The following is an 11,980-nucleotide window of genomic DNA, read 5'->3' as shown; positions in this document are numbered from 1 at the left end:
ATATTCCTCTCTGCTATCCCAGAGAGAATCACTATCCTGAAGTTGTCCTGCACCCTTGCCATCCATGTTTATGTGTTTTTGTTAATTATATGTTTCTACAGATACTGTATAGTATTATTCAAGGAGATTTAAACCTTTATCATATTCTAACTCGCTTTTTTAATTCAGTGGTTTTGAGATTTATCCATGTTCATAACATAGATCTAATTCATCCATTTATTTCAACTGCTATACTGTATGCTGATGTATGGATACATCAAAATGTATCCATTCTCTTAATGATGAACGTTTATTTTGTTTCTGTACGACAGTGCTGTGACAAGTCCCCTTAAGCATGCTTCCTCATGCACATGTGTGAATTCCTCTAGGGCAGGGAGTTTTCAAAATTGTGTTCTGTTACATATTTTGAAAACAATACAGGGGCACCTGGGTGTCTCAGTTGGTTAAGCATCTGCCTTTGGCTCAGGTCATGATCCCAGGGTCTTGGGATCAAATACCACATCGGGCTTCCTGCTCAGCTGGGAGACTGCTTTGCCTTCTGCCCATCCCCCACCAATGCTGGTGCACACACTGTCTCTTTCTTTCGCAAAAATAAAGTCTTTTTTTTTTTTTTTAAGATTTTTATTTATTTGTTAGAGAGAGAGAGAGAGGAGAAAGAGATACAGAGCGCAAGCACAGGCAGACAGAGTGGCAGGCTAGAGGCAGAGGGAGAAGCAGGCTCCCTATTGAGCAAGGAGCCCGATGTGGGACTCGATCCCAGGACGCTGGGATCATGACCTGAGCCGAAGGCAGCCGCTTAACCAACTGAGCCACCCAGGCGTCCCAAAAATAAAGTCTTAAAGGAAAAAAAAAACACTACAGGTAAGTGCAGAAAATAGTGAAACTGAAAACATGAGTGTTACAATTATTTAGCAAATCCCTCAAGAAACTGCCATCAGGGACCCTGTGGGTGGCTCAGTTGGTTAAGCGATTGCCTTTAGCTGGGGTCATGATCCCAGGGTCCTGGGATCAAGTCCTACATCGGGCTCCTTGCTCGGCTGGGAGCCTGTTTCTCTCTCTCCCTCTGCCTGCCACTCTGCCTGCTTGCTCTCTCTCTCTTTCTTTGTGTCAAATAAATAAACAAAATCTCTTTAAAAAAAGAAAGAAAGAAATTGCCAGCACAAGGCACAAGAGAGAATTTTCACTCAGGTTTCACAGTTAAGAAACACTCAGCAATTAAACCACTCTCTTTTTTCTGCCAACCTTGTAATAATTGGGGTGTGCTTTTTGCTTGGGCTGTTAAGAAACCTGGGACCAAAGCTGTAGTCACCGGGAATTCATAACACCAATGGCATATATTCTATGTTCTAATCTCTCCCTGGCTTCATTCTTTTTCCTTAGCTTTAGCTCCTCAAGTATTCTGTGTGTGTGTAGTGTGTGTGTGGTATTTGTATGTGTGTGCTTCCTGGAAATATTTGTGGAGTGTGGCATAAATGAATCGATAAATAAATAAACAGATTATTACAGTAAGACAGCAAGACTAGACAGGATAGAATGGGCAGATCAAATAATCTGTACCCATTACAGAAGTCTGCCTTAAAGCTGGTTTTTGTCAAGACACAGTCCTCTTTCATAAATAATGTAGCTTGTAATTTCATGACTTTGGCATTTCCTAGTAGGGAACCAAGCTCATTCTAGCTCAACCATCTCAAAGATTAAAGGTTAGATTTTCATGTTTCCTTGCATTGATCAGAGTGTTAATATATAAATCAAAAGGACAATCTGTAAGCCTGCAATCATCCAGTGGTTGGGGGCAGAAACAACAAAAGCTGCCGTAACTAATATATTTGAAAGAAGTCCACACCGGTAGTCAGTGGATCCTCCTTTGAAAAAATAAAAAGTTCAGACCTGTGAATGCCATAATCGCCTGCGAAAAGATTGTATGCAAATCACATGCAAATCATCCCACCATGCTGACAGTGACTGAGAATACTTCTTGTGTTTCACACACCCAGCTAATAAGAAATGTGGGGTATAAGTAGTTCTTTAATAGTGTTTTGGGAGCTGAGCCATTCTTCAGCCTTTACTGAATAGAACTTTCAAATGTCTTGTCCTGATTAGCCTTTTGTGTTGGGAGTCTTTATCCACCTCAGTTTTAGGGTGTCTTCTGATGTTCAGCCACTTCATTTTGTTGTAAATGTCCTATTTTTTTTCCCATTGTCATTATAGAAACAATAATGTGAACGATATTTTAAGTGCTTGCTTTTTTTCCTCTGACCTACTGTTCTGCTTTGGTTCTGTTTTGCACATAGATTGCCTTGACAGTTTTTAATGACCTGGCAGGTCAAACAGTTTCTAGGGGGAAAAAAATTTTTTTTTTTTTTAAAAAGTCATTCAAACCAGATCTTTTTTTTTTTTTTTTTTTTTTGTCCCAAGTGACCTAACCAGTCATGGCGATTGCTGTCATTTTCTGGTTTAGTGAACAATGAAGTAAAAATTAAATGAATAGTAAAAACCCTACTTAAATTATTTTCACATGGATGGATTTTCTTGCCTCTCTGTTGATTTCTCTTCCTGTGAATCTATCTCATGCATTTTCAAAGTGCTTTGGGTGTGGACATATTGGCCCACCGGGTGAGCGGAGAGAATTTGAAGGTCAGTGAGTTTCCAAGTGCTGGTTATCTTATTTAAATTACTGAATTTTGTGCCACACTCTGGGACAATTCATTTCTTTCCTTTGCTTGGCCCAAACCACCTTATAGGAAGATTTAAAATGTAAGAGAATCGTCTGAGATCATACTTTCTTGTTTTTCTTTTCAGAGAATTTGTCCGCAGGCATACTTTTTACAAAGTTGTCTCCCACAACTTGTTTACCTCATTTAATAAGAAATATCACTTTTATCTATGATCACATCCGTTCTGGAGACAGGGTCTGTTTTGGAGTTTTCTGCCTCAATGCTATCAACATTTTGGGTGGGATAACTTTTTGTTGTGGGGCTGTCCTGTGTGACGTTTAGCAACATCCCTGGTCTCGCTCACCAGATGCAGGTGGCACCCCATCCACCCCTAGTGTGACAGCAAAAATGTCTCCAGACATTGCCAAATGTCCCTGACCGGAGGGGTGAGGGGCGGGGGGTCACAAGATTGCCCCAACTTAGAACCACTGGTGTGTTTTTCCTATCTGAGGAAAGCAAAGGATGTTAAGAATGAGAAGCCATGTCCAGGCTCATAGGAAGGAATGTGGCTCCAGTGTGATGGGGTCAGCCTCTGAGGAAGGTAGTCAGGCCCCTTCAACTGACCCTCATCATGAAGCCAATCAGACAGTTACAGGAACTCCCAGTTCAGCTCTGCCCAGATCAGGACCAAATAGTCACTCTGTTGGGAATGTGTGTTGTTTGAGATGCTAGATCTTACCCTAATCCTCTGAGGCAGGTAATACCATCCAAGTTTTACAGGTGGGGAGACTGAGACTCAGAGAGGTAAAGTGAACTTGCCAAGTGGCAAGTTGGGGAATTAAGGATTCAAACACCAAGCAGGAAAGCTTATAGTCTACCTCCTACCAGACACAGAAAGGTAGGAGGTGGGATCCAGGCCTACAGGGCATGACTAGGGAGGTAAGCCAGGGCAGAGGCTGAAAGAAGGCAAAGTCTGGTCTGCCTAGAAACCATCTGTTTTGTTTGCTTACTCCCAGGAAGTCAAGGGCCTTGTACTCTGGTTCGCCTTATATCATGACTGATTGCGGGTCGGGGGTGGATTTGGACATCTCCAATACCCCCTAAAAATGCACCAGAGCAGAGCCCGGGGGTGTCCGCGTGAGAGTTGGAGATTTCATGCTGCCGGGGCTGGGAGGTGCTAGTCCACCGCGCTTGATTCGAGAGGTGTCCCAGCTGAGAGACTAGGATGTCGGACACAAAAAGCAGCTAGACTCGCTGCGAGAGAGGTTGCAGCGGAGGCGGAAGCAGGACTCCGGGCACTTGGATCTACGAAATCCAGAGGCAGCACTGTCTCCCACCTTCCACAGTGACAGCCCGTTGCCTACTGCACCCACTTCTGGTGGCCCTAAGCCCAGCACAGCTTCAGCAGTTCCTGAGCTAGCTACAGACCCTGAATTAGAGAAGAAATTGCTACACCACCTCTCTGATCTGGCCTTAACATTGCCCACTGATGCTGTGTCCATCCGTCTTGCCATCTCCACGCCAGATGCCCCTGCCACTCAAGATGGGGTAGAAAGCCTCCTACAGAAGTTTGCAGCTCAGGAGCTGATTGAGGTAAAACGAGGTCTCTTACAAGATGACGCACATCCCACTCTTGTGACCTATGCTGATCATTCCAAACTCTCTGCCATGATGGGCGCTGTGGCAGAAAAGAAGGGCCCTGGGGAGGTAACAGGGACTATCACAGGGCAGAAGCGGCGTGCAGAGCAGAACTCAGCCACAGTAGCTGCCTTTGCTAGCTCTTTGGCCTCTGGCCTGGCCTCTTCAGCATCAGAAGCAGCCAAGGAGCCAACCAAGAAATCGAGGAAACATGCTGCCTCGGATGTTGATCTGGAGATAGAGAGCCTTCTGAACCAAGAGTCTACTAAGGAACAACAGAGCAAGAAGGTCAGTCAGGAGATCCTAGAGCTATTAAACACAACAACAGCCAAGGAACAGTCCATTGTTGAAAAGTTTCGATCACGAGGTCGGGCCCAAGTACAGGAGTTCTGTGACTATGGAACCAAGGAGGAGTGCATGAAAGCCAGTGATGCTGACCAGCCCTGCCGCAAGCTGCACTTCAGACGAATTATCAATAAACACACTGATGAATCATTAGGTGACTGCTCTTTCCTTAACACATGTTTCCACATGGACACCTGCAAATACGTTCACTATGAAATTGATGCTTGCATGGATTCTGAGGCTCCTGGGAGCAAAGACCATACACCTAGCCAAGAGCTTGCTCTTACACAGAGTGTTGGAGGGGACTCCAATGCAGATCGACTCTTCCCTCCTCAGTGGATCTGTTGTGATATCCGCTACTTGGACGTCAGTATCTTGGGCAAGTTTGCAGTTGTGATGGCTGACCCACCCTGGGATATTCACATGGAGCTGCCCTATGGGACCCTGACAGATGATGAGATGCGCAGGCTCAACATACCAGTACTGCAGGATGATGGCTTTCTCTTCCTCTGGGTCACAGGCAGGGCCATGGAGTTGGGCAGAGAGAGTCTGAACCTCTGGGGTTACGAACGGGTAGATGAAATTATCTGGGTGAAGACAAATCAACTGCAGCGCATCATTCGGACAGGCTGTACAGGTCACTGGTTGAACCATGGGAAGGAACACTGCTTGGTTGGTGTCAAAGGAAATCCCCAAGGCTTCAACCAAGGTCTGGATTGCAATGTGATCATAGCTGAGGTTCGTTCTACCAGTCATAAACCAGATGAAATCTATGGCATGATTGAGAGACTATCCCCTGGCACTCGCAAGATTGAGTTATTTGGACGACCACACAATGTGCAGCCCAACTGGATCACCCTTGGAAACCAACTGGATGGGATTCACCTATTAGACCCAGATGTGGTTGCCCGGTTCAAGCAAAGGTATCCAGATGGTATCATCTCTAAGCCTAAAAATCTATAGAAGCACTTCCTTATAGAGCTAAGCACCTACACCCATGGCTCTTCCTTATAGAGCTAAGCACCTACACCCATGGCTCTTCACTGCATCTGAAGAGTAATATTTGTACAATAGTTTTTTTTCCTCCCTTATTTAAATAAAAGTTTGTATTGTAGTTGGAAAAAAAAAAAAAGCACCAGAGCAGGATGGGCCAGAAAAACCAATTGTCTGGCTCAAAGCCCAGGGGAAACATGGAGGACTGAAGGAATCCTGGGCAGCCCTGAACCCCTCAGAGGTGTAAACTTGAGCCGCCCCAGAAAAAGTGTGAATGAAACTCCTCATGTCTCACACTGGAGTTGCCTTGTGTTTCTTCCTCCCGGGAGGACAGGAGACAGGAGAACCCCTGGAGAGAACTGATCAAGTCCCAGTTGGGGGCTTCAAATCCACTCCCGCTGCTGAGTCAGGCAGGGATTTGCTGACCCGCAGCCCTGTGCTTGGCAGTGGGAGACATGAAACTGAGGGTAGGGCTGGAGGCCTCAGGGGGTCAAGCCAGGTCTTTAGCATCCTGTGTTCTAAAGAACCCTAGCTTCTTTAGAACCCTTTAAAACCCCGTGTTTCAAGAGAAAGAGAAGACGTGAGGTTGATTACAGTCAAGGGAAACTTTTGAAGAAAGAACTGAGGTGTTTAATGGGGGAATTTATTGTTTCTGCTGTATGTTGGATACTGAGACATATCTACAGAATCCTCATCAAATCTCCACTGAAATACATATTTCACATTGTTGCATCATGGAACTGCATCGGCCCCTGGAGATGGGTCAAAGGGCTAAGGTCTGCTGGGGGTGGGGGCGGGAGGAGTGAATGGAGGTAGCCCACGTGGCGCCGGTTAGGATGATCATAACATTTTATAGGAGAATCTGTTATGACACGTCCCAGAAGAGTTACAACGAAATCGTTAGGGCCTTCCTGTGGACTCTACACTCTCTACTCACTGGCAGCCAGTCTTCGTCACAAGCTTCTGATGGGGGGTGGGGGGGTGATTCCTTCTGCTGTTCAACAGCCACAGAAAGTCAAACTCAAAGAGGTTAAAATGATGCAGGTAGTAAGTAACAGAGCAGAGACATTAATCTATCTGTGACAGGCTACAAGCCAGCTCTCTTGTCTACTCCATCAGGCTATCTACTGAGGAAGAAGAGTAGGACTGGGAATTTTCTTTGTTCTCAGATTTCTTCATGAGGCGGAACTGTTCTGGATACTCTCCGGAGGCAGAGACATGAGGATCCCTACAGGGACTCCACGCAAGCCAAGCCCTAGCCTCACGTTGTGAGAGATCTGGGAAGCCCCCATCAGCCTGGATCTGTAAAGCTGCTTGTTATAACTCTTATACCTGTCCTTAACCTCTCTGCTGCAGAGTCCAGGCAAACACATGACTGTAAGCAGGGCCTGTTTATCTCAGGAACAGGTGCAGTTCTTCTAAAGGGAAAAAAAAATCAAGGTGTAATTGCTGCTGTACCAGGCCCTTCCGCTTGGAGAGCTACCATGCTGGTACGCCCGCCCATTGATAGAGCCAGTCTCCAGGCTTTGACCATGCATTGGTGTGCAAAGGATCTTACCTGCCAACTAACTTTGTTCCCTATTAGCTGTCAGTAGTACATAATTGAATACCAGCCACCAGCACCGTGGAAAAGCTAGTTATGCCATCTTTGGTTACTCTTTGGAAGTTACAAGAAGTACATCAGAGCGAAGCAAAGAAGCAAGGGCCCTTTCCAACTGGGTTTGGAGATACAAGATCTGGGGTGAAGCAGAAGGAACCCACAGGCCCAGACCAGGACCCAGCGGACCAGAATCAAATTGGAGAAGCTAAGAGAAAGAATCTGATGAGACTAAGGAATACGCAGAACTATGAAACGCGGTTCTTACCTTCAAGGAGCTTCATGGAGCTCATGCACTCAGACGGAGAAAACTCACAAAGATCTGTCAACAACCCTTCAAATTCAAAAGACGAGAGAGCCTTCATATTCATGTATACAGGCACGCAGGGGTGTGTGTATATGTGTATTTGAAGACAATGTCGGTATTAGAAGACTATATAGATAGAGCCATCTTTGGGCTAGCATTTTTTAGTTGGGATAAAACAATGGACAATATACCCCCCCAAAAAAAATCTATGCTCATGTAGAGATCACATTATATCTCTATCTCTGTTTCTGTTTATGTATGTATAGAATGTATATATGTATGTATTTAGGAAATCTCATCCACTTGAGACCATACTGGTGGCCAATAAAGTATGAATAAATTTCTTTCTTTACAGAACAGATGATAAACATGAACATTTTAACTGGGACCCCTGGGTGGCTCAGTGGGTTAAAGCCTCTGTCTTTGGCTCGGATCATCATCTCAGGGTCCTGGGATTGAGTCCCATGTTGGGCTCTCTGCTCGGCAGGGAGCCTGCTCCCTCCTCTCTCTCTCTCTGCCTGCCTCTCTGCCTACTTGTGATCTCTTTCTGTCAAATTAATAAATAAAAAAATCTTAAAAGAAAAAACCAACACGAACATTTTAATTGACCTTGCAAATTACGTTACAAAATGCAAAAGCACTTGCTTCTTACAAGTTATTGTCTTGTTTATACTACCAATTGATTTAGCAACCTTCTTATGAAGCAATTATGGTGCAGAGGATACATTTCAATTCATTGTGTTCAACTATCAAGATGGAAATCAGACTTTTGAATGATCAAGTTTTTACTGCAGCCATTTTCACAGGGCAGGGTGGGGCTTTGGGATTTGCTGAGTTTGGCCTAGAGTTTATGAACCCATGTATAGCCTCATGGTGTTGACATTCTTTAAATAGAGTAAAATATGCATGGGAATGACTCATCCACTCAGTCAAAGCTTTTTTATGGAAGTCAATCTAGTTTCCTATTTCTGGACATGGGAAATAATCCACTGCAGTTGGAAGGGAAACTGTTGTCAGTTAGCAACCAGACTTCCTTTCCCTGAACTTCTTTATTCCTTTCTTGTTACTAAGAAGCAACAGCACTGGACTGTACTATTGCAGCATTAGAAAACAGTGCATTTTCCAAAATACTGCAAAAACTGACCCGTGGGGGGCCTCTCATTTGTTGCTGGTGGGGATGCAAGATGGTGCGACCACTTTGGAAGACAGCTGGGCAGTTTCTTACAAAATGAATATACTCTTCCATATGATTCAGCAATTGCATTCCTTGGTTTTCACCTCAAGGAGTTGAAAACTTCTGTCCACAGAAAAACCTGCACACATATTTATGGCAGCTCTCTGCCTAGTTGCCAGACCCTGGAAGCAACCAAGCTGTCCTTCAGTAGGCGAATGGACAAATAAGACGGTACGACTAGAAAATGGAATATTATTTAGCACTAAACAAAAATGAGTTATTGGGCCATGAAAAGACAGATGCTTATTACTAAGTGACAGAAGCCAGTCTGAAAAGGCTACATACTGTACGATTCCAACTATATGACCTTCTGGAAGAGGCAAACCTGCGGAGACAGGGAAGGGGTGGATGGTTGCCCAGGGGTTGGGAGAGTGGGGTTGGGGAGGAAGGAGTAGGCAGAGCACAGGCAATTTTAGAGCAGGGTAAATAATCTGTATGGTACTCTAATGGTACACGTGTGTGTCATTATACATGTGTCCAACACCATAGCGTGTGCAATACCAGAGTGAACATTAATGGGAACTGTGCACTTTGGGTAGTAATGTGTCCGTGTCCATCAATTTCTTTTCTTTTTTTTTTTTTTTAAGATATTATTTATCTGAATGAGAGTGAGAGAGAGAGACAGCATGGACGGGGGTATGGGCAGAGGGAGAGGGAGAAGCAGGCTTCCTGTTGAGCGGGGAGCCTGATGCAGGACTCGATCCCAGGACCCCTGGATCATGACCTGAGCTGAAGGCAACCGCTGTACTGCCTGAGCCATCCAGGTGCCCCTATCAATTTTTTTCATAAGTGCATCAATTATATAATAAACATAGCACTCTGGCAAGGGGGATGTTAATAGTGAGGGGCGTTGTACAAATGTAGGAAGAGGGGGTGCATTAGAAATCTCTGCGCCTTCTGCTCAGTTTGGTTGCGAACTTCCAACTGGTGTAAAACTAAGCTTTATTAATTAAAAAAAGAAAAACTTAAAAAAATTGACTGTGGATTTAACAAACCAGAACTCGATCATGCAGATATTACCAATCGGATAGGTCTTTCTCAAACGTTGTTGGGATGATAACAAATTTGTTCAGAAACGTTTGTTGGCGGGGCCTTCAGCTCACTCCCTGAACATGAGTGTCTTTTTTTTTTTTTTTTTCTGTCTTCAGCAAGAAGTGCTGGTGCAGCAGTGGTGCACTCCTCTGTTTTTCTACCCTGAAAGCAGCATTGTGTGAGTTCAGCCTCCATGCCCGTTGGCAATTTTCACTAATTGTTTACAGTGCTCTAATTTTTACACTCTCTTTAAAGGATCTTTGTGTGTGCTGATTGCAGAAGGTAATATTTCGGGCATCAGTAACCATGGTAATGAATCATTCTCCTCTCAGAATCGGTGCCAGCTGCACTCGCGTCTAGATAGTAGCGCCCTGGTGTTTTGCTAATGAGCGACTTTTCATTTGCTCCTAGGAGGACGTTTCCCCTTCTTCACATGTTTGCTTGTGTTTTGTTAAAGGCGCTTCCTTGAGAACAACATGAGAAAAAAATAAATCCCATTTGTTAAAACCTTGATCTCAAAAGGAAAACCTTCCTGGTTCCAGAAAGCAGAGCGTGCAGAATGAAAGCCTTTGATGGTTCTATCGGAGGCCATTTCCGCCTGCTCCAGCCTCCACTCCTACTCCCCGCGCCCCCCACCCCTGCTTCCCCAACCCAAACCCAAGCATCCATCGATCTGTCTCTTTGGGGCATGCATCAGCATTCTCCTTTAACTACTGGAGAAAGGAGTTTAAATATTTCAAAGATTTATGTTGTGAATAATTTAAGAGAAACAAAGAAACCTAAACTCTTTTTGAATTATCTAATGGAAGCTTTGAAATATGTTAGCATTTTCCCTTATCAGATTCAACTTTTTTTTTTTTTTTTTTTGTGGGAAGATTGAAGTGGAGCTGTAAGCTATTGTCGCCCTTTATTTCACTGACTAATGATGATTCTAGGAGAGACAGAGAGCTTCTTAACCTTGCAAGAGATAAGAGCCCTGCGGTAATGGACCCTCTTTCCACCTACTCTACACGCTATTTCCATGAACAATGGACAGGATACTCTCACCAGCTTTTAAAACATTTGAATCCCACACCAGGGCTACTTCTAGCCGGGGTGGTATTTTGATGAGCGCTAAGGAAAACCGATATCCAGAATACCTGCTGAGTTTTCTTCCTTCCCAGTCATTTAAAAACAGACACCCTATCCCATGACTCTGGTGTGGATAGTGACTCGCAGAGAACCTTCACTCGCAGTGACAGCTTCATGAGAGGCAAATGCATGGTGCTTTCCACGCAGTATTACGTGTTTTACTTGTGTCAGCTTACTTTATCCTTATAATGACTCTGCAATGTACGCATTATTATTATTTTTTTTTTAGTTTTTATTTATTTATTTGAGAGAGAGAGAGAGAGAGAGAGTGAGCGCACAGGGAGTCGGGGAGAGCCTGAAGAGGAGTTTGATTTCACAACCCTGAGAGCATGGCAGGAGTTGAAATCAGGAGTTGGACCCTCAGCCGACTGTGCCACCCAGTCGCCCCCAATGTATTCATCATTATTTCCATTTTACACATGAGGAGGGAGGCACAAAGAGGTTGGGTAGCCGGTCCAAGGCTATCTGGATGATGTAAATGGCAGGAACAGAGTCTACTTACCTGTATATCCGTAGATCCATCTCCACACTCTCCCATGCAAGGAAGCACCCAGGAGGCCTCACTTCGAAGTCTCAGCCCTGGGGCACCTTCGTGGCTCAGTCGGATAAGCAACTGCCTTCGGCTCAGGTCTTGATCCCAGAGTCCTGAGATCAGCTCTGCATCTGGGCTCTCTGCTCGGCAGGGAGCCTGCTTCCTCCTCTGCCCCTCCTCCTGCTGGTGCGCACTCTCTCTCTCTCTCTCAAATAAATAAATAAAATCTTAAAAACAAAATCTCAGTGCTGTCACTTGCCACTTGCCCCATATAAATCCCTTTCCCTTGCTGCATCTCAACTTCTCCAAGAAATGGAAATCATAGCACCTGCTTCACAGGGTTCTTGGATGTCAGGTGAGCGTAAGCATCTGGAAGGGTTTTAGAAATGCTACGGGTCCTGCGAGTAGGTGCCCGAGGACGAGGATGAGGAAGATCGTGATTACTGGAGACGTAGATCACAAGGAAACACATGTCCCTAAAGAATATGAAAATAAGTGAAAATTAAATTATTCAAAT

At 44.7% G+C, this 11,980-nt stretch overlaps 1 protein-coding gene across 1 annotated transcript; it reads left to right on the top strand.

The window, feature by feature from the left end:
* Positions 1-3,581: 3,581 nt before the first annotated feature.
* On the top strand, positions 3,582-5,664 carry LOC101682088 (N6-adenosine-methyltransferase catalytic subunit-like). Its single transcript, XM_045072405.1, has 2 exons — positions 3,582-3,593; positions 3,879-5,664. The coding sequence occupies exons 1-2, from the start codon at positions 3,582-3,584 to the stop codon at positions 5,598-5,600; spliced, it is 1,734 nt and encodes a 577-aa protein (XP_044928340.1). The 3' UTR covers positions 5,601-5,664.
* The last annotated feature ends 6,316 nt before the right edge of the window (positions 5,665-11,980 follow it).

The sequence above is a fragment of the Mustela putorius genome, unplaced genomic scaffold, assembly GCF_011764305.1.
Source record: "Mustela putorius furo isolate JIRA1106 unplaced genomic scaffold, ASM1176430v1.1 tig00004035_pilon_pilon_pilon, whole genome shotgun sequence".
Lineage (NCBI taxonomy): Eukaryota > Metazoa > Chordata > Mammalia > Carnivora > Mustelidae > Mustela > Mustela putorius.
This window is presented reverse-complemented; position numbering and strand designations above follow the sequence as displayed.